This window comes from Anas platyrhynchos, chromosome 12 (assembly GCF_047663525.1).
Source record: "Anas platyrhynchos isolate ZD024472 breed Pekin duck chromosome 12, IASCAAS_PekinDuck_T2T, whole genome shotgun sequence".
NCBI classification, from domain to species: Eukaryota; Metazoa; Chordata; class Aves; order Anseriformes; family Anatidae; genus Anas; species Anas platyrhynchos.
The window spans coordinates 470,048-496,121 of NC_092598.1; the positions used below are offsets into that span (position 1 = coordinate 470,048).

Sequence of the window (26,074 nt, forward strand, 5' to 3'; positions counted from 1 at the left end):
AGCCCTGTGATTCCCTGGAATATCTGCTAAACCTCAGGACAGTTTGTATATGTTTGAGCCCCTCCTCTACAAAGAAAAGATAAACAGAATGAAAGACAGCAAGCAGCAGCTCTGAGTAGTAACTGGTCTCAGAGTTAATCCAGAACCTGGTAAATAAAGCTGCAGACAGTTAATAAATTAGATGAATAAAGCCTAGAAATAATATTTTACAGTAGGATTAGTTCATCTAGAGGGTACCTGGTGAACTCATAGGAAGTGTGGGGAGAGACGTAAAGAAGACACTAAATTACCTTCAGCTCTTTAAATTATTTCTGCAGATCCTATTACAGGCGAGAAAGGAGAAATGGCTGCAGAACAAATCATATGAATTCCTGTATCCAGCAGTCCGACAGTCCCTTAAAAAAAAGAGAGAGAGAGAGCAAACGCAAGCGTGTGGTAGAAGCAATAAAAGATGCATTTGTGCCCCATTTATCACCATGTCATCTTCAGACGCATGCAGATATTGCTTAGCAGAGCGGGGGACAGGTAAGGATTACCACAGCCCCATGAGCTCTGCTGGGCAGCCCCCCTTGGCCCTGTTACTGCTCAGCTCATTGGAGGCAGGACAGGACCGGGAGGGCCAGTACAGTGCAAATGGCACCAGCCAAAGCATGCCTTTTTTACAAAAAATTGCAAGCCCTGAGCTGCAGAATGCCCATACCACCTCACCTGCTTGAGCAGCCACTGCAGAGGCAGCAAGGTGAGAATGCTCTTGCAGCAGGTGCCGTGTGCAGGCAAGCACAGGGAATCAAGAGCAGGACTTAAGTGTTTTATATCAAGTCCTCAAGACTAATTGCTTCAGCAAATATAGCAGAGCTTGGAGACCTTCCTCCTGCTTCTCATCTTTGTGCTTTGGCTGGCAGGGCCTGGCACCCCTTCACATACCTGACCCTGCTACAGAGCGGCAGGCAGGGCCTTCTGCAGTGTGGGTGGACACAGCACACGATTATAATGGTGTGCTGTGGCCCTAAGAGTGGGGAGGGTTGCTTGAAAACTGAATGTATTCTTGGGCGTCGGTAGCTGTTGCCTGGACTTAGCCACAGGAACGAGCTCTCCTTGACCAGCAGCCGGCCTGATCTGACAGCCCCAAGCACTGAGACTGGGCTGGAGATACAGCCACTGGGTTAGTCCCAAAGTGTAAAGGAGGGCAGCACACATGCCTAAGCTGTTAGCTAACACACCACTACTCACACCGAAGCATGCAATGAGTGCATTTTAATCCCAAAATACCAGACGTAAAGGCTCAGCCACCATAGACTCAAACTTGCCTGCAGGACAGCACTGGTCTCTGGAAAGCCATGGAGGGGGCAAGGGGATGCAAAGCCACTGTGATAGCATCCAGAAGAAGGCCCTACTCTTCTGCACCAGTTCTTCAAGTCCTTGTGTTTCCAGTAAAGGTCTGTGCACATTTCCAGACTGTGCTGCTAGTACCTCATGGTATTTTAGAGCCTCATGGTATTTTTTTTTTATGAGAGTGATTTACTGCACCTGAGAATTATATTATTTCTCAATGTCATGTCCTGCTTCATGGGACATTGATGCTCTGTCTTGTTCCTTCAGTGATCTCTCAGGTCTTCAGCAGTTTAACTGTATGTCCAGTGCAATAGACAAAGTGATCCACCTTCACCTGCATCTCTTACACCCCCACACTCCCACAATTGCCTTTGGAAAATAATTACAGCACGGAAGCTGATCCTGTTAGATTAAGACAAATTAAGAATCTAATATATAGGTTTGCTGTCAGGTTCTCAGGGTCAGGGGTCGATACAGTATATTGCAATGAGGCTATAGGTTACTCCTGCCCCAATATTTTATCATAATAAACCAAATGGGGATGAAACACCCAGCAGTAGCCCATAAATCTATTAGCTGTGAACTGTCAATGTCCCATATACCAGGGTAATTTGTTAATTCAGAGCTGGGTCTCTTTTTTCACTAGACCTTGTAAACTCCTTTCTGAAACATCAATAAACCATCTGCTTTGACTTGTTAATCAAACGACTTTATTCAGTCCAAAGCAATTTTTTCCTAATAAAAACAGAGTATTTATCTCCATGGCTATAAAAGAGGATTGTTTTCAACTGTTCACTTATAGTTAAGAAGCACATTTAGTTTGGATTGATTTCCAATGCTTCGGTCATATCTTGTCACTTCCCATTTCTTACACACAGCATCTCAGTTTAGCTCCTTAGCAGGGAAAGCACAACCTGACCCAGTGCTGGGAGTGGCACTGGAGGAACATCGGCCAGCAGCCAAAAAGGTCATGGAAATCAAACTTTAAAAAGCTAAACACATGCAGCAGTCCATAGCAATGCCACCTGCAGTGCTCCCCGTCCCCTCTGGCTTTCAAGTTGCCCCCAGCTTTCTCCCAGTCTCTAAGCAGACTTCCCTGCAGCCACACCCTCTGCTCCCTCTGTGCAGGGATATTCCTATCTCCTCCCCAGCCAGCCCAGGATTTTACTCAGGAAAACCTCCCCAAGCCTCCCATGCCCTCTTGGTGCAAGTACTGCCGATGTTCTCCCAGCAAAAACAAGGCAAGAGCCCCACCGGCCACATCTCTGCAGCAGCTGGTGGGGAGCGGTGCTGCAAAAGGGCAGGGTGCCGAGGTCTGTGGTGTGTGCGAAGAGCTGCACCCTGGCAGCAGCACCAGGAGGCCACCGGCAGCGCTCACATCTGAATTCACGCCTTCATTCCCCTCTCTGGAAGCATGGGGGTGGGGATGGGAATAGGGGAAATCCATTAGGATGCTGTTACCAAAGCATGCAATTCCCTGGTGCAGCTCAGAGGGGGGATGATGGGCAGTGGACGTGGGAACAAGGAGAGGATGCATTAGAGAAGGAAAGCACGTGTTTGGTCTGGCCAGTTGTTTTCTTTCCTCCAGCAGTGTGTCACATCTGCAGCAGGAGCTGATGAGTTTGAGCAGCCCTCCAGCACCCTGCAGCACAGTGCTCACACAGCCAGATGAGGGCCACAGCCAGCCCAGCCCTGAGCCTCCCCTGAAGCGGGATGGTGCTGGTTCCTGAGCCCTCCTGGGCACCAACACGACGTGGACCAGCCTTGTTGTGTCCACAGGGCTCAGGGAACTCTTTGCAGCAACCCTTCAGGTCCAGCGTGGTGAATGGAAGGCATTTCACACAGCTGTGGCCGTAATACACAGGCTGAATCCTGGACCCTCCTTGGGCATCCCTGTGCTCATGCTTCAGGGCTGAGACAGGCACGGAAGGGCAGCATCCTGCCCCATCCTTGCACCGGTGCCTGGCTGGCACAGTGGGACATGGACAGGCCTCAGGAGTGCCGGGGGCATGAGAGTTTCTTGTCAACGCACATCACTCAGGCACAGCTCCAAGGACTCTTGCTGGTCCCCCCGACCACCGACATGTGTCAGGCTGGGACACAGAGCCCTGTGTCTGCAGCAGCAGCTCCCTCTTCTCTCTGCTGTGCTCAGCACAACTGAGCCGTCTCCCTCTTCCTCCTCTGCCCTGTGCCGCCTGCTCACCCCTCGGCCGCCCTGGGAAGCAGAACCTCCCTCGTGTGGACGGTGCCTGCGCCAGGAGCGGAGCCCCAGGAGGAGGCCTGGGAGGCCGCAGGGACTGCCAGCCCCGTGCTGCCCGCTGGGGCACCAGCATGGCCGGAGGGGACCTGCACTCAGCGAGGGCTTTTCTTGGGGGTCGCTATGCACGGAGGCTGCACGCCGCTCAGAGAGGAAAATACTGATTTGCTTTGGGCAGAAAACACTGCAAGCTGGCAGCTGATTTTCTGAGCATAGTTTCTGGTGTTTTCTCTCCAGCAAGTCCGGCAGGAATGGCCTCATGGTGCTCCTCTGCCGCCCTTGCCAAGGAGCCCACCAGCTCCCTGCAGCCTGCCTCTCCCGGCAGCTCCAAGGAAGCGGTGGGAAGCCCTCTCCCTGAGCCTAACCAGAGCCCTCCCTGTCAAGCGCCTTCCGCTGCAGACTGAGAAGTCGCAGATCTTCCGCCCGACGCCTCCCTCGCCAGTGCCTTGTACTGAGCATGGGAGGCATTTTCTGTGAGCGCGGGGTCAGAGCAGCGGCCCTGGCTGGGTGCATGGCCTGCCTCTGCCACTGGGGCAGCCTCGTCCCCTCGCCCAGCAGGGCCCGCATGCCCTGTCCTGGGGTGCGGGCTGTCCCTCTGCGTGCCTCGCCACTGCGCCATGCCGGAACCACCATGGAACCACTACAGCTGCCTGGCCTGGCCCTCACTCAGGGCCACACAGCACCAGTGCCCAGGCGTCACCCGCCAACGTGCCACCCAAGGCACGAGGGGGTCCTCGTGGCGTGGCACCAGGGCTGCCACACTGCCGGGGGCTCCCACACGGCCACAGCTGTCCCACAACCCGGAGCACGGTGTGGCCTTGGGGATGCCAGCACTGACACCCATGGCCCCGGCAGCAGGAGGGACATGGAATTTGCAGCAAGCTGCCAGAGGAGAGGGAAGGCAGGCCATGGCCATGGCTGGCTCACCCAGGGCGGGGGCGGCTGAGGGCGCTGGGCCCCCCGCAGCGCGCTGGGTCATGGCTGCGGCTCCGCACCAGCCGCATGCTCTCCCCGGGTTGTGCAAATCAGGAGCCCCCCAGCTCCAATCGGAGCACCCCGTGGGGGGGAAGGGGCAGAGAAACAAAGTCATTTATATAATGTGTCTCCCTGCTGAGCCCCTAATGGCTGGCGCTTTTGTTCTGCAGTGGCTGCCTGTCTGTGATGGGCAGGAAGCCGCAGTCTCCCTTTGTTCCACGGCCTTATTCAGCAATTTAGATCCATCATAAAAATCAAATATGCATGTTGCAATCGCCTTGCGTACAACAGCTTCAATTTTCGCCTTCTTTAATTTGAACTCCATGGGAGAAGGAGGCAGAGCCAGGGAGCAAGGGGCAGCAGGAGATGCGCTTTGTGTTTTTGTTCAGCGGACTGTCAAAATAAGGAGTAATGAAAATACAGAATTTTTATCTTTTCCTTGTTACTTACAAAACTACATAGAAGTCTTTAATAAAGCTCCCTAGTAGAAGGATGGCCTGTTTGGGGAGCAGCCTGCATGTCCCCCATTCCGGGCACGATGAGCTCAGTGGGGCTGGCAGGCTGTGATTGTGGCTGGGGCTGGTGACAAAGCTGCCAGGACACACGTGGCCGAGTCATTGTGCCATGTCTCTCTGCTCTCAGGGACATTTTCCACAATAACAAGATATTCTTCCATTGCTGAAAGCAAACTTAGATCTTTTTAAAAAGTCGCCAGCACCTCCAAGCACTGCTTTGCTAGGTGCTGGTGATTTTGCTTCCATGGCACTGGCAGGGGTGGCTGTGTATCAAGGCGCTCGCCTGGCCCCATCCCAGAGGAGTGCGTACCCACGCTGGTGGCAGGCTCTGGCACAGGGCTGGGACTGACCTCCCCAGGGCCCAGCAGCAGCTGGAGAGGACAGGCTGCTTTGCCTGGACACAGGCTGGAGGGAACCCCATTGCCACGGCTGACTGGGCATGGTGACGTCTGGCAGTGTTGCAGTGCTGGAGTTGGCACTGGTGGCTCAGGGGGCTGGGAGGTGTGCACTGAGTGCATGACTGTGTGGGCTTGTGCACGTGTGTGCCTGGCCAGGCCGGCAGCAGTTTGGTAGTGAATCCCTTCCCCCATGCTGAGAAAAGGCCCTTTTTTGCTGTGACAATTCAATATAATTGAAAGTTTGCTTAGGAAAGAGAGTCTTTTTAACTGAACATGCTCACAGCTGAATCGATATGAATTATACGGCACAGAAGATGCCTAGGGTATTAAAACATTAATTAAGTAACATCATGCTACCATCTAACCAACAGCACAATACCATTTATAGGTACCGCTATCTTTTCTCTGGGGCGCAGTGTGAAGTCTCTCTTCCATCACAGCAGAGGCCGCGGGAGAGCTGGAGCTCCGCTGGCAGCAGCTCCTCCACAGCTTGGGCTCCCTCGGGGGGGCTGCATCTGCCTGTGGCCAGCGGAGACGGGGGCACAGCCGGGTGCCCCCAGCCCAGGCTTTGCCTCTAGTTTCTGTGCTGTGCCCGCGCCCCACTGGTGGCAGGGGAGGGCGGCCTTGTCCCACCAGGGACCAAGCATGGATACAGCAGGGATGAGCCGCTGGGGCCAGTGCTGTGCAGCCTGGCGGGGAGCCACGTCCTCGGCCAGGGATGGTGGCAGCACCTCGGCACTGAGCTGCCCCGGGAGAGCCCGTGCAGCCGTCAGATTAGCTCACCGCATCAGCCTGGGGAAGTAATGCACCGATTCTGCAATATACCAAAATAGAAAGTCATTGGAGTGAAATCAGTGTCTTCACCACATCCCCTCTGGCAGAGCGTTAATTAAAATGACTCTCTAGTGCTTTAGATCATCAGGTGTACATTGTTAACGAGCTTGGAGGAGAGAATGGGCTCCACATTTGTAGTTTAAGTACTGATGGAGTTAACCCTTCACCACTGCTGGCACAGCCTGAGCCTGGTGGCAGTTTCTCAGAGCATCTGTCTGCATTAGACAAGCCAGCTTTCCTAGCAGACTTCACATGTCATTTAGCAAAGAGGTTAATGCAGGACCCTGCTCAGTTCGGCAGGGACCTGGCTGCAGAAGTGACATGGCCAGATCTGCTGCTCTTGGGAGAGACAGGGGGTGTCCATGCTGTTCGTGGGCTGCTGCGACAGTGAGGGCTGCAGGGCCAGTCCCTCTCTGTCCATCCGTGTCCTCCTCCCCCCCCCATACTCCTGTGATGCACCGGGCTCCTGCAGCAAAGGCAGAAGGGCAGGCACTTCCTCATGGTCTCGCTGGGAGTTTGCAGGGTTTGGGGGTTTCTTTTGGTCTTGCTTGAGTCCCTGGGATCAGCCTCTTTGTGTCCAAGACACATCTACAAATGCAGCCCTTCTGTCACTTGGTGGCACTGAGCTTTGTCCTTGCTGCCTCACCTGGAGCCTGGGTCCATGGTGGGGACTGCCTGGGCCACTTCCCCAGCACAGCTGAGCCCTGTACAGATGGCAAAGTCCCCTCTTCTCCTCTGTGAACAACAGCAAACTGCAAGCTGTACTGGAAGGTGGAAGCATCCTCCAGACAGCAACTCTGCTCAAAACACATCTGCAATATTTTTGTCTTGAGCACACAAGTGATCATTGTTCTGCTTTTATTATTATTATTTTTCTTTGGGCCTGTTTTAGTGTACTAGAAAGAGCTAAGTCTCTTTCTTGTCTTTAAGGTGATGGCAGTGAAAGGTTATTAAAAAAAATCACTCCCAGTCTCCTCTTACCAGAATCACAGCATGGAAAAACCTTTTTATTTCTGTCAGAGGTTTGCACAATTTCAGCTGATGCACTACTCTAAACAGATAGGCACTCGCAGTGGTTTTTAGTTTGCGGCTTGTGCAGCTACTAGCCATTTACACCTTTCTGAGCATTAGAGAGATGCACTCTCAAGCATAGCTGTTTTTAACTGGAATTCAACCTAGGAATAAATAGCAATGTTACATAATAAACTTACAAAACTGCAGGTCTCTGTACAACACTGAAGTCATTAACGCGGTACAGTGCAAACACCAGTGGAAGGGTAGTGCTGGTGACCCCGTTCCTGCTGCAGTCCCATCTGTTTGTAGAAAATGCAGAATGGATTTTTTCCATTAGAAAACAACAGCAACAAAACAAAAACCCCACAACAAATCAGCCGGGAGGCCATCCAGATCCCCACCTCACAGCAGAGGGGAAATGCAATACCCAAGCCTGGGACAGGAGCAGGCAGCCCGGTGGCAGGGAGGAGCAGGCCCTGTGCCAGTGGCTTGGCTGCTGCCTGCAGGGATGGGAAACTGTGGCTGAGTCAGGGGGCTTGGCCTTCCCTCGGGCAGGGGGGAAGAGGAGGAACCTCTGCACCTGAACACCCCCCTCTGCTCAGTGTCTGCTCTTTGAAGTTGTTGGTTTGCAGCCATATCACTGCTAAATGCCTGGGCTCAATGCTTTTGTACCTGGGCTCTGAGCCAGGCGATAAATCCCAATAAATTCAGCCTGGCTGTACCACACCAGACCTGCTCTTCCCAAAACATGCTTAGGTTTTGTTCAGAAGTTTTTTTTTTTTTTTTTTTTTTTTAACAAATATGAAGCTAGCTAACAAATATGCACACTTCATAACTTGATTTGTGGAATAGATACGTAGCCTGCCAGACTGTGTCTCCTGAAATACTGCAGCTCCATGTGCCAGAAACGTAGGCTATCCTCAAAGAGCCCTGCGCACTTACTAGTGGAAAACCCAGCCAAGCTCTTCTATAGACCTTCTGAATGGAAATTATTTGACAAGGAAAAATGTGCAAGCAACATTGAGCCATTACACAAAGCTACAAAAGCCCCAAAGGCTGCGCACTACACAGTCAGTATGATTTTGTTGCTGTTGATGGCTTTGGGGTGCTGAGCTGAAGGGCGCATTCGAGTGCACTTGCTCTTGCTCTCTCAGAGCCTGGAGGAGCGGCACCTCCTGCTCCCAGGGCTGCGTGCTTGGGCTAAGTCCTGGATGTCTTGGTTAGGTTAGACTGTACTGCTAGGAGTCATTGGGGGCTTGGCAATTTTGACCTGCTTTATTTCATAATTCATGTATTTTTGGTGCCTGAATCTCTTTTTTTTTTTTTTTTCATTTTCTTTTTCATGAAGGCGCATCAGCAACCCTATTATTGAACTTAGTGGCTTGCAAGTCAATGTGCTGACCTCATTAATTAAAGAACACCCCCATGTCCTCACTAGCTGCAAGATTTCCTCCCTGCAACCTCCTTGCTCTGGCTGAGCTGCACTCTGCAGCTCCGGGCTCCCGCTCCCCCAGGCAGAGGAAGCCCCTCGCTGCGAAGGCAGCAGCAGACCATCCAAGGACACCCACACTAAACACACTTCTCATCCCACCTGTTTTTTTTTTTTTTTTTTTTTTTTTTAATTATTTATTGCTGCAGTTATAAATTAGAGATGAATGGTAGCCCCTGAGGCTCTCTCTTGGATGTGGCCCTTACTAATGAATTTCAAACATTTTCTGCTGCAAGGGGCAAATTTTGGTAAAAGAAATGTGCTTTTAACAGTCGGCAGTTTCAAAAGTGTTTGTCCCTGCTCAAGCTCTGCTCTGGAGATAGAGGTACCACAAGCAAAGGTAGGAGCAGTGAATCAGCTACTCACCTTTCTTACCTTCGTCTCCTTTTGGTTTAATCGGTAGAAGACAGATGGTGATTCTAGTTCACTTCTAGTCTACAGGTTTCAAGATGACCTCAACTCCTACGGGCATCATGCTTTCCCTTTAACCATTAATTACAGCAGTATGCCCAGAATTCTTACACAATCATTTAGTAAAATTGAATGCACTTATAATGTCTTTTTCATACACAATGCATCCCAAAGCCATAATATGAATTGCGCTATTTGGCTCATTACTTCCACGTTCGCATTAATTCACAGCATCAGCCCAAGCACTTCCACACTGGCGGGCCCTCGGACACCCAGGTGCTTCGGGGAGAAAGCGGATGCGCGTGTGCCTGTGCATGTACCGGCACGGCACGAGGGCTTGTGCACACGTACACGCGGCTCCGTGCGAGCACCCGCCTGTCGGCGTGGGTGCGCGGCCTCAGGTGGACGCACGAGTCCCGCCGTGCCGCGCGCCGCTCACCCACCCGACGCAGACCCTGCACCGCACAAGCGGGGACATTGGAGACGAGAGCTTTTGCTCATTTTTTTTTTTTTTTTTTTAATGTATCACAATGAGCAGGAAACATACGTGATGAAATATTTCCAAAGGAGTATATTCAATTACCATCTACAGTCAACTCAACTATGACAACAAAGTCTTTTGTGACAAATCTTTTTAAAGTTTTGAAAGTTCCATGTGGTTTCTGTTTCTGTTAGTCTCCATGTATTTTGGTACAGTTCGAGATCAGCATTGTTACAGTAACAAAAAAAGCTAACAAGACTACATTATAGAAAAACACCAAGAACATCATTTTTGGTTTCACTTGCTCTATTTTTTGTACATTGCAAAGGCTGTTCATATCCCTCTTCACCTCATTTATGCTTTCTGTTCTACCCAAACTCGCCCCCCAGAAATAAAAACAAAAAAAATAGTCAAAGCTTTGTGATTCACAGTGGGCAGTATCTCAGCGCCAATAAACCAACCAACCAACCAACCAACCAGCCAACCAACCAACCAACCAACCAACCCAATTTCTGCTTCTATTTAAAAGTTTTTTTTTTTTTTTTCTAAAGCAAAATATATTTCCACGAACACCGAGTGTGCTGGCCGTGCCGGTGCCTCCCTCGCCAGCTCCCGCCCCGCCTGCCCAGCGGGCGCGGGTGGCCCCAACACGCCTTACGCCTTACTTTATTCTCAGTTGTATGAAACTTTGGCCATCTTCACCACTTAAAAAAGCTTTTTATTAAAAATAAAACAGAAACCCGCTCAATGCTAAGTTTAAAATCTTTTCCTCATGCCCTGCTTGCCCCGCTCTGCCCGGCCCCTGGCCTTCCGACCTTAGCTGACAAGGGCAGATCTCAAAAAGGCCCCGCGGGGCCGCCCCTGCTCCCACCGTGGCTCTGCGGGCGCGGGGCTGGGACGCGGGGTCCCATGGGGCCGCCGGGCGGGGGGCGTCCAGTCCCAGCCGTCGGCCTCGGGCAGCCGGGAACGGCGCATCCCGCGGCCATCCCACCCCATAGCGCGGGGACTGCGAGAGGAGGAGGCAACCTCGCACTGGAAGTCTCTAGAAACATTTACAAAAAATACAAGGAAATGAATTTATAAAACCTTTTAGTGGGTGGGAAGGAGGAGGGGGAAGAAGGAGAGGGAAATTGCACTATGACCAAGCAATATAATTAAAAAAACAAAAACAAAACAAAACCAACAAAACAAAAGGATTTCAAAGAGACCTCGCAGAATTTGACAGATAAAGCTAGTGTTAAATTGTTAACTTGTATCACATAATCAAAAAACAGAACAAACAGAAAAATTTCTATATGATACAGACAGAGTAACATACAACAGTTAAATGGCAAAAAATATATATATATATATATTTCATAGAATTACAAACAAGATAAAATAATGGAAAAACAAAACTGTACAACTTTAGAATTTAAAAAATGTTCATCTCAAACACGGGGAGAAATACAAGAACTTTTGTTAAAAGAAAACAGTTTGTTAAAACAGCAAACGCATTTTGTGTACTTGTTTTCATTTTTGACACCTTATGCTACAACTGGATACTGGTAGGAATATTAGATGGTACTCTCTTTAGTATCGTCTACTTAAAAAACAATTAAAAAAGGAATTTGCACTGTGCATTAGCCTAGTTAGAAATATGTACAACAGTTCAGGATCTAGTCTTTCATCAAACTAAAACCAAAAATCTGTAAAAATAAAAGAGTCCCGCTAAAAAATGAAACCCACGTTCGTCTCTCAGGATGCTCCAGTCTCTTGCAGAGTCGATGAGCGGCTTCAGCCCTGGGAGGAGAAGCCCGAAGGCGGCGGGAGGAACCTGCGTTCACAGTCTTCGAAGTTCCCTTTGAAGCAGGAGGAGGATGAGGATGACAGGGAGAAGGCTCTCACACTTTCGGGGAAGAGGAAACGGGGGGGAAAGGAGACCGTTTCTGTTGACATTTGGCTACGGAAGTGAAAGCAAGCATCTATTTGTCTCCAGAATCTACATTTTAGCAGCACAAAGTTTTCCTTTCAAAGTCCAGACCACAAAAGACGTGTGAGTGCGTGCGTGCGTGTGTGCGTGTATGTCGGCGTGTTTTCCACAAACAGGAGCACAGAGATCAACGTAAGCACAAACGCCTCACAGAGAGCCTCTTTCTGTGCATCGCTAGCTGCGTCTCTGGGCACTCACTGCTCAGGCTGCCTAGCACAGGGACACAACTTCAGAACTGAAACCTGCCTTTTGGTATGCTGGATTTTCATTAAGAGTTGTCTCTCTGCTTGCAGAAGAAGCACAGATAACAACCTGGGTACTTTTTTTATTCTTTATTTAAACTTAGACTTGTTTGTTTAAATCAGAAACAAATTCTCAAGTAAAAAGAATCCTTTTTGCTCATTCTGCACCAGTGGTGAAAGGGTATGTCTTTGGATTTTATTTAAAGCATGAATTTTCTTTAGAGAAAAAAAATGTAACAAAAACTTTTTTTTTTCTTTTTTTCAAAAGAAGGAACAGAGTGCAGCCTAATTACACAAACAGAAACAAATGCTTATAGTTAGGAACAGAGTCTTTGAAGCATTTACAAAATGAGGAAAAGAAGAGGAAAAAAAAAAAAGGAAAAATGGAAAATAAGAAAGAGATAAGTGCACAAGGGTAACAGACATAGGTAAATTGTATGTATACGCCTTAAAAAGTTTCAAACCCCCAACAAAAAATATTCTGCAAGGGATCCTACTGACCCCCCAAAACCCTTTGAACTTCTTTCTTTAGTTTTTATAAAATAATTATGCAACCACCCTCTAAGAAATGAAGGTAGCAACCATAAGTGGAAGATTACAGGATGGGGAAAACGGGGAGTAAAGGTACAAAGGGGAGAAAAGCTTAGGCGAGTCAATGGATTGCAATCTATCTGGCTAGGAATGAACAAGACAACATCAAATGAGAAGCCGTCAGCTGGACCATACAAAAGCTAAATGTACACAAAAGGGTTTTTTCTTTTAAATCTACCATACTGCTTCAGTTCATTTCCAATGCAACAATCTACTCAACACCAAAAATGGTCATATCTATCATAAATACAGAAAGTCAGTTGTTTTAAAACTTATTTTTTTAAGCTCCGAGTCCTCAACACTCTTTGTGGTTTATTTTTTTCTGAAAAGTGGGAGTGCTTAACTTTTCCCCTTGAAATTGGCTTCAGCAGAAAAGCTACCCTTAGAATCCCCGAAAAGCTAAAGCAGTTCACATTGATTTTCTCTTGAATACTTTCTGCCCATTTTAAATTAACAAAAAAACAAACAAACGAACAAAAAAAAAAAAAAGAAAACAAAAACAAAAAACCCAACCTTTTCTGGAACGAAAACGAAACAAAACAAAAAACCCAAAAACAAACAAAAGAAATTATATATATATATATAAAACAATGATTCTGAAAACAGAACAAAGTGTGAGCGATTGACCTGAGAATAAAAAGACATTACATTTCTTTTTTCTTTTAGCAAGCCATTGGTATCTGAATGCTAAGATAGCAAGAAATTTAAAACTGTAACAAGGTGGGCTGCTTTCCCATACAGTGCATGCCGGCCTCTGCTGTGCTATCGACGTGGGGCGTTATTGAAAAGGGGCAATATACAAGGGGCTTAAGCTCCGAAGACAGTAAGGAGGCAGCACGGGCTTTCGTCTCCCAGACCAACAGTACCTTCGAAAGGACAAATGTAACAGATTTTTTTTTTTTTTAAGTTTTATTTTATTAAAAGGAAAGGAAAAAAGAAATGTAAAACCCACCGGCATCGTTATATGGGAAAACAACCCACGCTTTTTCTTTTTTCTTTTTTCTTTTTTTGGTTAGAAGCTTTGGAATTGCAGTTAGTCTATTTTTGAAATTGGTTTGTTATTAACTTTTTTATTTAAATTTTCATTGTTCATCTTCAAAGCTTACAATCTGAAGGTGTCCATTCCTACGCTAGCTAGACCACTGTCCTTAGGGCAGCCGGGGTCCCGGGGCCCCTCCGCCGGGCTCGCCGGTCCATCTGACTTTTGGCTAAGATCCGTGTCAGACTCCTCCGAATAGTCGTCTGTTGGCATCGAGGGCTGAACCCCTGAGGTGCTGCATGAACTTGAGGTAACCGTTGAAGATGAGGAGAGAGGAGGGAAAGGCGGCGGCGGCGGCTTCCCCGGCGGGGCGCGGGGGGCTGCCGGGGGCCAGGGCTTTCTGGAGGCGTGGGGGGAAGCCGGGGGAGGCCGGGGGGGCGGGGGGCTGTCGTTTGAGTGAGCGGCCGACTGCGAGGTAGATGCGGTGCTGGGGTCGGGGGGGCAGGCAGAGTGAGGTAATAGACTGGGGTGCTCTTTGGCGTTTCTTGCTGCTCTTGTGATTGTTCGGTGTTTGTGCGGGGCTGACTCGAGATGCTGACTGAGGGCTTCGTCCCCACACACCGTGCTCTCGCACGCCACGCACTGGTACGAGCCGCTGCCCTGGCCGCTGCCGGTGGGCACGTGAAGCACCATCTCTTGCAGGTTCGCCATGGACTGGCCGAAGAAGCAGAGGGACTTCAGGTGGTCGCTGGCCGCCTCCTGGTCGCCGAAGCCCGCCTGGCACTTGCGGCAGACCAGCTTGTACTGCACCTTCGGGACGATGAAGGGGTCGCAGAGGGAGTCCGCGCCCTTGCCTTCCGCTTCGGGCTCTTCTGGGGGTTTGGGCAGGAGGGGGGACACCTCGCGGGGTGCATTCTTCTGCTCTTCTTGCTTGGGGGGTTCTTTGGCAGGGTCTTTGTCCGGGGTGGCAGCCCCCGTGGGGACGGGGGTTTGGCTTCCTTTGGGCTGCTGCGCTTTCTGCTGCTGCTGCTGCTGCTGCTGCTGCTGCTGCGCTTGCCGCTGCTGCTGCTGCAATGCCTCCTGCAGACTCTGCTGGTATTGCTGGTACTGCTGCAGCAGGGAGCCGGGGGACAGCCCCAGCAGCGCCTGCGACAGTGCAGGGCTGTAGGGGAAGAGCCCCTCCATCCCGTACATGGGCTGCAGGTACCCGCTCTGCAGGGCGCCAGGGATCTGCGGGGCGTAGTAGGGGGAAAACCCGGGGACGAAGTAGGGCAGGAACTGGCTCGTCAGCAAGGTGGTGGGGTCCGAATTCAGGGCGGCCTGCAGTGCCTGCAGCTGGGCAGGCTCCACCGCATACTCCATGGCAGGCAGCGGGGCCGAGAGGGCACCTGCCGGCGCCTCCCCCTTCTCCTTCTTGGGCCCCGGCAGGGGGTCCCCCTTCCCCTTGGGTGCCTTTTCCTTCTCTTTTGCCTTCTCGCTCTCCTTCTCCTTGCGCTGCGGCGGGGGCGGCTGCTGCTGCTGCGGCTGTGGGGTTGTTGCCGGCGGCTGCTGCGGGGCCACGGCCGCCGTGGCTTGTGCCGGAGTGGGCGAGCTCAGAGCGGCCGGGGGCTGCTTATTTGGTAATCCAGAGGTGGGGAGTCCGGGCGAAGGGACGCTTGTGCTGGGTAGGCCCATCAGGTTGGGTTTGGGAGAAGTTAAAGCTGCAAGAGGGAGGAGAGAGAGGTGAGGAGTCAGTGCAGGGCAGGTGGCAAGCACGAAGCAGGGTGACCCCAGGACACCCCACGAGTGCCCCTGCACGCCCTTCTCCAGTGACTGTGGCAGGGACAGTGACACCAGCCCCGTGCTGCACGGCTCACGTTGGGGCACCTGGGCACCAGCCCCGCTTCCCCTGGGCACGGGGATGCCCACACCCCCCGGTGCCCGTCAGCCCTGTCACCCACGGCCACGCAGTGCCGGCTGCCCGTGCTGCTTCGGGTGAGGTGGTGTTACCATCTGCCATTTCACATAACCTAGTTAGTGCTGGATTATGAAAATACTTAACATGTATGCGAAGGAGTAGGGCAGGGGAAATGGAAAGGAGGAAGGTGGGGAATGCCAGAGGGGTGCAGAAAAGGGATGTGTTCCTCATCCTGTTCTCTCCTAGTTTATCAGCTTGCTCTTCCCCAGGGAAGAGCCGCAGCTGCCAACTTCTGTGTGCTCCTAATGCTTGGCAAAATCGACTGCTCTCTAGTTGGAAAACACTGGCTAAGGAGATGTCCTACAAAGAGCTACCATGGATAAAGCCTGATGTGCCCCTCGGTACTCCAGATCCTTGCACTGCCCCTTATCGGGTGAGGACAGACGGACAGACATCTGCCATGACCCACCAGTGGCGAGCTGCTGAGGAGCTCCCGCGGCTCAGGGCGAGAGCAGCCGGCAGCCACGGGGCTGTTTTCCCCCTGCAGATGGCAGAGGGACACCCGAGTGACCTCAGGGCTGGGGCAGCTGAGGGCATTTGGTGAGGGAACAAAGCGGATGTGTGGGAAGGCTGATGAGGAGCCTGAGGTGGCTCAAGGGTAGAAGGAGCTTTGGAGAAGGGCAGCTGGGTGAGAGCTGGTGCTGAGAGCGGAGGCACCCGGGGCAGGGGGCTGGCGTGTGGGAACCCAGGTGGCTCCTGGAGAAGCAGCTGGGCTTCCCCGGCAAGCTGCCGCTCTGGGTGCCCACTTTCCCTTCATGTGGCTGGAAGCAAGGCAGCCCAAACACGTCTCTCTTGTGATGCACAGGTGCAGGGTGACAGCAAACCAGAAAATACTGCCTTTTCGAAAATGAGTCAGTTATTCACAACCTGCTCTAGGTGGCCCTGCCTGAGCAGGGTGTTTGGACCAGGTGACCCCCAGAGGTTCTTTTCAACCTAATTTATTCTGTGATTCTGTAAACCAAAGAGAGAAAACCTCCACGTATCACAGACAGCTGAACAGATGCAAATGTCCTGAAGAAACTTACTCAACACAAACAATGCACCTGGCTTTCTTGTGTAAGTTCAGCCAGACTTTCTAGCTGTTGTCCCCTGTACAGTGGAGTTATCCCAGTCCCCTGGGCTCGTTCTCTTTAGATCAAACTTCATTCCTTTCCTGGAATATAGCTCATTCAGTAACCATGGGTGTCACTGAATTTGTACTGCTCAGAATACAGCAAAGGAACGACCTTCTTGCAGCATCATATTTTGAGTAGCAGTTGGCAGCAAAGTGGGGCACAGCAGTCTCCAAATCCTGGCTGCACTACACCCTAGTATAAACAGTTCATTTGGCTATGGTGTTGCATTCACCCCCTGGCTTTGGAGACCTGCACGCAGAGCTGGACAAAACTGATGTGGCTCTGCAGAGGACAGCCTGGTAAAGGAAGCGAGCAGCAGGGCTTGAGGAAGAGGCAGGATAAGAGCCCTGGAGAATTCAGTGATGACTGAAGCAAAGCCCTTCTGAGACCTGCAACTGCTCTTGATGCTGTATTGAGACAATAGTGATTTGTAAAGGTATGAAGTGAGCCTCGACGCAGCAGCCTTATAGATTTCAGATAAGGGGATATTATGGATAGATGCCATTGAAACTGATGTTCCCTAGTTGAACAGTCCCTGAGAGGTTCAAGCACAGGAGCAGCAGCTAATTCATAACATTCCTGGATGCACAGCCTTATCTGTTTCGACAGGCTTTGAGCTGAGATGGCCTGACCTTTGGAGCTTTATCTAAAGGCCACAAATAGTCTGTTTGACTTTCTAAATAGCTTAGTCCTGCCTAGGCAGTCACTGATTACTCTCAACATTCATAGTATGTAGCCCCATCTCCCCAAGACACATACTGATCTCTGGAGAAAAATAAAGGCAACATATATATTGAAGCACAAAAAAGTAATTTTAGATCTTGTTATAAACTTGGGGTACTAAGTAAAGAGCATAGAGCTGATCTGTGATAGGCTGACAATGTAATTTGCCAAAGTAATCATTTTGGCTTACTTCTGGCCACTGAACCAAGATCTGTTGGAAAGAAATAGCATGAAAATGTCCTGGCACAAAGATCCCCATCAGGCACATGCCTAAGACTACACTCAGGGAGCAGGAATGGGCAGCAGCCCCAGACAGAAGAGTATCTCACAGCAACTGTTTTTAAAGATGGCTTAATTACAATGGACTGTCCTACACCCATTGTCAGGAACTATTTTATCTACTCGGGGTGGGGTGGGGGTGGAAAGAATTCTGTAACTATGCAAAAAAGCCTTGCAGAGGCCCTAACTCCTAGTAGAAAACTTTTCTAGATAAACTTACTCTGATCTCTTCTGCTTCTGACATGAACACCAGCAACCACACTACAATGTAATCCCCATGCTGGTCCAGGGGAGAGAAGGATCTTGACTCCAAGAGTATGGATCATATTTGGAAAGACCAGAACCCAACTCTTGTCCATTTGCCAGTGGAAGATACTTCAGAGATGAATAGTTGTGGAGAAAAAGGTGAACAGAGCCATTTCCCAGGGGATAGAAGGATGCCTGACTTGAGTCATGGGTCTTTAATGCTCTCTTTAGGATATTATACCCAATGTCATTGTAACAACATACTAACTTCAGGTTCTAGTGATGTGATTTATACCGAACAACTCTGCAACCAGCCTCCCTTGCAAATGTCAGATAATCTGTTCCAAGTTCCACCTAACTGCTCAAGCCAGCTATTTTTTTTTAACTAAGATTTTGATTTGCTTATCCGAAGATTTACCTCCTGCATGACAAATGAAGGAGGCAATTCGATTAATATGACACTATCATGTTACCTGGCAGCATCAGCACTCAGTTCTTCTATCTGTTGAAAAAAGAACTTACAAAATGGCCTGCTGACAAAAAGCATCAGAAAGTCTTTTTGAAGACTGCTATCACTCCAGTTTCTGAATAAGAAGCCAGGAAGATGCTTAGATAATATTTATACTTTATACCAAGGATTACAACTTATCATTAGCCAATTAGTTCAGTACACTTAGAGAAAGTTATTGTTTCTGGACACAGCCTAATGGTGTTACAGCAGTATCAGTGCAGTATAGAAAACAAAGGTGCATACTGGCATATGCTGTAGCAGGACCAGGCACGACGGCATTTTCCATCTGAGACAGACTCAGCCTGTTGCTGAGACAGGACACTAGAATCAGTTCTTGGGATATCTTTGCAAATGCAGAGTGGCCCTGGTGAGAGGCAACTTGAACAGGTATCATCAAGTAAACAGAGAAGTCTGCCAACTGAAAGCAGGTCTGCTAGAGAACACCAATTAGCTCTGTCACGAGTTGCAATTCAGATGAAAGCATATCCTTGGGATGCCACAGATGCAGCAGGGGTGAAATAATCCTTGAATCAACTTTTCTAGGTCTAGTGTACTGAATAGTACCTTCTACTGATAGTATTTGCTACACATCGTATGCTTTCCAGCCCGCCATCAGGTACAAGGGAAAAGAGCATCCAATATGTGGAATTAGGCCATCCAAAGGACTATGCCAAATTTCACTGTTATGTAGTATTGTTAAGAAATATCCTACTAAAACACAAATTAGATTTATCCTACAACTACGCTGTTTTTGGTTGGGAAGGTATTTTCAGACAGTTCCCAGCTCATAGCTCAAAAACAACCCACCACCCCATCAGGATTTGTCCTGGAGTTCACTATAAGGGCATTACATAAAGATGCTCCAGATTCTGTCACCACTACTACCAGGCACATTACATTTTCCCTGGAAACAGTTCAGAATTACTGAAAACTTGTGATGGCATTGCATAAACTGAATTTAATATCAAAAGGAAAGATATAATGAACAATGCATTCAGTATATTAGTCCTTTTCATGTTCTATTTGATAAATCCTCTATTTTCCATTTCCTTGAAAGTGCATCAGAATTTTAAGTCTGTGCTAGCAAAACATAGATATGCAACATTGCTGTATTTCAGATTTTGCTAGAAAAATGAATTCAGGAATTAAAGATAAAACACCTGATGCCTATTTGCTCTCACGTAAACATGCTTAACTAAAGGGCCAAGTATCCTATTACTGGTCACTCTGAAGGGAACGTCCACTTGTGCTAAAGATGCATCAGGTTAAGCTGTGTTTCTGGGTAGTGTGATAACATCCATACCCACCTGTGTTGGATGGAGTGAAGCCTGGTAAGGATGGGCTGTTGAGGCCTGGGAGCAAGACTGGAGGGATGCCCTGTAGTGCTGGGTACGCAGCAGGAAGGTTAAGAGCTTGCAGAGGGGTGTTATCAAACATGCCCTGCTGTTGAGCTGCCAGACCAAGAACCTCATTGGCTTTTTTGATCCGGTCCAGCTCCTGCTGAGCCATCAACTGACGTACAGTAGCAGGGTCAAAATACTCCTTTTCCTTATCCAACTGGCTTCCAATGGTTTCTTTAACTTTGGAGATATGCTGTTGAGAGAAGATATGGTCACGTACAGACAGTCGAGCGCTGTACTTGATGCCACACAAAGTGCACTCTGTTTTGGGTCCCTCATAACTTGTTTGGTTTATACCAAAATGCTTGGCCATGCTGAGTTTGGACTTCTTCTCCTTTGCCCGAGCATTTTGGAACCAGACCTGAACAACTCTCTTTGGCAGTCCAATGTCATTGCCCAAGACCTCACACTCCAGCATGGTAGGTGTCCTGTAGTCATTAAAGCACGACTTAAGAACTTTTAGCTGGAGATTAGTCATCTGAGTGCGAAAGCGTTTCTGTCCGGGCCGATCCCCACTCTCCCCAGACTTGCTGGCTGAACCACTTGCACCAGGGCTGGGAGAGCAGGGATCTGCAAGGCTGGATGTTTCACTATAGTCCACAGTACCTTCATTATCGTACTCTTTGCTGTAAAAGCTGGGAGCTGGGCTGACCAGGCCAGAAGACAGACGATCTTCATATTCAGACATTGCTATCATGGCAGCTTTTGTGAGACCTTCACTGGGTCCTGATGCAGATTTGGTTTCAGTTGCAATCCCTGTTGCGCTATCGTTGTCTGCATTCCCTTCATCTCCTGTTGTAGTGTCTGTGATTGCAGTGTTGACAGAAGAGCAGTCATCATTGTCCAGCTTTGTCTGGTCAAAGCTCAGGTTGACCGAGGACATGGAGGGACTCTCAAAGTCTTCTATCCCTTCCACCTTGATGGAGGATGGACTCAGCAGAGTCCGAGGTGACAGTTCCATGCTCTTGTTCACTGGGGAGAGAGGAACACTCTGACCATCACTACTAGTTGGTGGCATGTGGGAAAAGCTTGCTCCATCAAAGATGTCTCCCTTCATCTGGAGTCCCCCATCGCAATCTAAGAGCATAGCAGACAGCGTCAAGTTGTATCCGGCTCTCTTGGCCTCATGCCAGTGGCGGGATCGGATGTGAGCTTCAAGAGCTGTCTTTGCTTTAAAGAGAGCCCTGCAGAATGGACAACGTCTATGGGCTTGGGCAGGCCCTACAGCTCTGAACTGTCCCTTCCTTTCCCGCGCACGGGTGTTCTGAAACCAAACTTGCACAACACGTTTCTTCAAGCCCACTTCATGTGCAATGTGATCCAACATTTTCCGTGTTGGGTTGGAGTCTAGCAAGTATTTCTGATAAAGAATTTCCAGCTGCTCTGGGGTAATTGTTGTCCTTAGACGTTTATCCCTTTGAGGTTCTTCTCCTCCAGTCCCACTGTCATTTTCTCCAGGGCTTGCGCTGGCCTTTTCCTCCAGCTTTCTCTTCAGTGTGTTCATTGTGGATGTTGGAGTTGATGGAGAAGTAGCGGAGCTTGCTGGAATCTGTGGTAATGTACCAGATAGCAGCTGGCTCGCAAGTAGTGGATTACTGGGATCAAAAAGCATGAAAGGCATATCCAGCGTTCTGTCCAGGAACGGGGGGTGAATAAACTGGTTTTGTGCACTCAGAAAATGAAGCTGCTGATGCTCCTGCCAATGCTCAAAGGAAGGAAATGCCAGCTTACACTGGTCACACTGGTATGGGATTAGCTGAGGAGGTAGGTTTGCCAGCTGTTGAGGGGTGGATGTGTGGATGGGTTTGAGGGAGAGATGTGACAGCTGAGATGGACTTGGGCTCGACTGTGACAAAGAACACTGAGGGGGCTGAGGAGGGGGAGGTGGCTGTTGTAATGAAGAGGGGGAGGATAACTGTGAAATCTTTTGGTGTGCTGAATTTGTCTTTTGTTCTCCTTGGTCCTGTTGCTGCTGAGACTCTTGCTTTGGTTGCACTTGCTTCTCTTGAGTTTGGTTTTGCTGTGTACTTGGAGGTTCAGACTGCTTTGGTTTCTCATCTGTAGCTTCTACTTTAGAGCTATAGGTGGAGGAATCGTCTGCCTCTGCTGTGAGCTGCAGAAAAGCTGAGGAGGTTGCATTAGCTGAAGATGTAGGTGTGCTGTAAGCTTGTGAGGGCATTGGTGTGCTGCAGGAGGAACTGGTTGGAGTCAAGAGCTCCATTGCATCCATAGAGTCTTCATTCTGGCTATCATCCTGTCCGTCTTCATCCTCATCTTTGTAACAAAGCTTTTTCTGGTGTTTAATGAGATCAAAAATGCGCTGAAAAACTAGGCTGCACTTTTTACATTGGTAGTTCAAGTTGCTTGTTCTAATGTATCTGTCATTTGTGAGCTCCCGCCGTTCTCCATCTTTGCCTTCTCCCTGATTCTCATAGTTTTTCCTAGCCTTTTGACGGGCATTCTGGAACCACACCACTATGACACGTGTTGGCAGGTTCAGCAAGTTAGAAAGCTGCTCAAATTCATCATCCTTTGGATAAGCATTGGCATCAAAGAAGTCCTGCAGGACTCTGAGTTGGTAGTCAGTAAAGCGTGTCCGGGAGGATCGCTTGCTTCCCCAGTACTCCTGCTTTTGAGGTTCTGGAGAAGGAGGCCGTGAGTCGATCTTCAGCTCTTCCAGGCTGGTAATGGGAGGATTACTGAAATTGTACGGGGAATCCTTGTTGCGCTGGCGTTCTTTGAAAAGAGTGTTTCTAAACCAGTGCTTGATCACTTTCTGGGGTAACCCAGATTTGTCCGCCATCTCTTTGATCTGTTCCTCACTTGGGGAATTGTTAATATCAAAATACTGCCGAAGAACTCTGAGCTGGTCATCAGTGATCCGTGTCCGTGGCCTCTTGTTCTGCTGCTGCTGGAGAAGGCTGGGGTTGAGCTGATGCTGGTATAACTGGGCCAAGTCTGCAGGCAGAGGGTCTACAGGACCAAGCTGGGGTGGCAGCTGAGCAGGTAATGTTTGTAGTGGCATGGTTTGCATCATAAGTGGTGAAAAGATGGGGAGCTCCATTGGCATGGAGAGCTGAGTGAGTGGCACAGATGGCTGGGCTGGTGCAATCGTAGGAGAGGTAATTGGTGGGGCAGAAGTAGGAATGGTAGGAGTAGAAGCTGGCTGAGGAGGTGCTGGAGGGAGTGGAGGTGGGGGCGGTGGAGGTGGTGGTGGTGGCTCTGGGGTCTGAGGCCGCAGCGGGTACAGTTTGTCATAGTGTTCTCTGTACTGTTTGGCAAATCTCTCTAACTGCTTAAAGGGAAAGTAATGTTGGTGAACATGCTCTTGGTGGCTCTTCAGGATGAGGATATTTGAAAAGAACTTGCCACATGTATCACACTCTAGCTTTTCCAAGTTCTCACCTTGCTCTGTCTTCCCATTTTTCTTCTGCACCTTCTGCTTGTTTTCATTATACTGAATGACAAGCTCAAAGCCAAAATTTTCTAGCAAGGCTTTTGTGGCATTCCCTCTTGCATCAGATGCAATACGTGGAGGCAGTAAAGAGGGCTCTGAATTGCTGCCTGGTACAAAGTCCTTCTTGTCTTTGGGCTTTAAGTTATCAGGCAAAGACTCCTTAGATGCTGCATTATTGTCTCCCCTCTCTGCACTTTCCCTTTCCCGTGGGGTTTCTTTTTCTTTCTCCTTCACTACAGATTTATTCTTCTTCTCTGGGTGCTGGCTCTGCTGTATAAGGACATGAGGTTGTGACAAGGACAGCTGACCTTGCTGCTGTTGTAAGAGCTGTGGATGGCTCTGCTGAGGGAGCTGAACTTGGGCCTTCAGGTCCTCCAGCAAACTCGGACCTGTGCCAGTCAGTGTTAGAGCACCACTGGTGACAGGCAAGCTGACTTCTGGATTGAGCTGGAACTCGGCACTGGGGATGTAGAAAGGAAACAGAAGATGCTGCTGTTGTTGAAGCTGCAGAAGGGTCTCAGTGGTCATTGGAAAGTGCGGCAAAAGTGCTGGGTTGAATAGCTGAGATTGCAGGAGAGCAGCTTGTTGCTGCAGTTCTTGTTGCAGGTGCGCCTGGACTTGAGCCTGGGCCTGTGCCAAGGTCTGAGCTTGTTGCTGCTGCTGTTGCTGCTGCTGCTGCTGCTGCTGCTGTTGCTGTTGCTGCTGCTGCTGCTGCTGCTGCTGCCTGGATGCAATCATGTCTGCCAGCTTCTTTCGGTTTACCTCTTTGGGCTCAGAAGGGGAGGAGATACTAGTGCTAACTGGGTTACCTATGGGAGCAATTCCCAAGCTGTCGCTGGATACCTGGTTGAGCAGGCTGGGAATGGGAGTTGTGCCCGAATTACTTGTGTTGGTAGTTGTGAAAGTGTTATTGTTGTTAGTGCTCACTGGACTTGGTGTGGATGAACCCAAAGAGAGACTGCTGCTGCTGCTATTGCCAGCTCCGTTACTACTGCCACTGCCCCCAGCTGCCTCTAGCTTGGCAGCGCGAGCCTTGGTTTGGTGCAGGACAGACCTCATGTGGATCTCCAAGGTAGAGCTCTGGCTGTAGGCCACGTTACAGGTGTTACACTTAAAGGGTTTGTTGTCTGGGCTGCTAGTAGGTTCAGGCTGCCCAGTAGCAGACTCTTGGAGGGCTCTTTTCAGTTTATGCAGATGAGAAACTGAATTGTAATGGACCAGGAGAATGTTCTTTTGCGTGAAAGATTCCTTGCAGACTGTGCATTTGTAAGGGCGAGATGGATCTAAGAATTTCTCCATAGTGAAGTTAGGGCCCTTCCTGAAGGGTAAGGCTCGTTTTGGTTCTGAGCCAGAGTCCTCTTGTACTGACCCCGAATCACTACCTGTTGGGCTCTGCTTATCTTCCAAGTCGCTCTCTTCCTCCTTATCTTCCTCAACTATTATAGTGTGGTCTTCTGCAAGCGAAGGATCGCCCATAGCAAGAAGGTCCCCGTTGACCAAAAGACCACCATACAGCTGCTGAATGTCAGCCTCACTCAGCTCCAGATGGCTGGTTTCCAAGTGCTTCTTCAAGGCCTGGAAGGTTCGGAAGCTGCGCTGGCAGAGGCAGCACATGGTGGCCGCTCGGATAACATGGTACTGCGAGTGGAGCTGCAGCTTCTCGATGGTTTTGAATGCCAGGCTGCACTGGTTGCAACGGTACTTGTAGACGTGGCGATCAGACACTGGCAGCTGCGGCCGCTTTGCGTGAACTTCATTGAAATGTGTCTGCAGGGCTGCTGAGCTCTTGAACACCTGGTTGCACCCCTTCTTCCAGCAGAGGAAACCGGAGTCGTCCCGGGCAGAGCTCTGATCAGCTGCAACAGGTTTGGGATCGCTGCTGTGCTCAGCACCTTCTGATGGCAAAACGCTCTTTCCTGAGTCCTCAGAGATCTCTGTGAAAACAAAACCACAACAAAACTGGAAATTACACCAGTGCACAAGGGCTGATCAACACCAATTTTTGCCCCAACTAGGTCAGTTTTTTTCTCTCTGCAAGACAAATAGGTATTTCCAACATTTCTCCTCTACCTTCACTCATTTATTTTAATACCAGCCCATTAACCCTCATCATGGCCCATTACATAAACCTACACAATTTACTTTCTTGTTCACTTTGAGTATCTGAGAATCATTCACACATACACATTCCCTTACTACATTTCTCACCTTTAATTCTCCCTTTTAAGCAAAGGCTGTCCAGCCACCTATCTGTCTTTGCTGTTTTTCTTTGATATCCTGCCTAATTTCCAGCAAGATTTCTCCAACCAAACGTAATATTTGAGTCTTGGTCCCAACAAAGCTAAAAACAGGAATGAAATTCAGGTCCTGCTAGCAGCAGTTCAAAGGAAGTTGTTTGAGGGAGGAAGGGAGAAGAAAGAACAAGCACTCAGTGCACTGCCGCTTTTCCGGGGCCTAACAGCACAGTTCTGCCAGAAGAGTGTGGTAAGGGTGGAGGCCAAAGAGGGGATCCCAGTGTCCAGTAAAGCACTACCTTTCCTGCCTATGCCAGTGCTGTCCCACCAGCATCACTGCCTAGGGGCTGTCTGCCTGAAAGGAAGCAATGGTTGTCTTCGTTACCACATTCCCTACAGACTTTCCAGAAGGGCATGGAAGGAAGACCAACATTGTTTCCCTGCTGAGTTTAAGATCAGACACTTATGCTCGTGCAGAATGACGTTCTTGGGATGTTCTCACATCACACTACAAAGCCAGGACTAAACAGCCATTGATTTACACCCATGCCTTCATAACACAGCATGGCAATGAACAAGGCAGAGGAGGTTTGGGCTGGATAAGCACTGCAGCTGCTGAAACCTCCCCAGTGTACGTACTTGAGCTATGATGGCAGCAGAGG

The 26,074-nt window shown here is 49.4% G+C and overlaps 1 protein-coding gene across 8 annotated transcripts in view; it reads right to left on the reverse strand.

The window, feature by feature from the left end:
• Positions 1-9,781: 9,781 nt before the first annotated feature.
• ZFHX3 (zinc finger homeobox 3) overlaps positions 9,782-26,074 on the reverse strand; it is a 166,019-nt gene continuing 149,726 nt past the window's right edge. For all 8 annotated transcript variants that reach the window (XM_038185561.2, XM_027466394.3, XM_038185565.2 and 5 more), the window contains 2 exons: positions 19,629-25,112; positions 9,782-15,190 (listed from right to left, as the gene is read on the reverse strand). In XM_038185561.2, the coding sequence (XP_038041489.2) occupies positions 13,614-15,190; positions 19,629-25,112 (7,061 nt within the window). In that variant the 3' untranslated portion in view covers positions 9,782-13,613. The remainder of the gene's footprint in view (positions 15,191-19,628; positions 25,113-26,074) is intronic.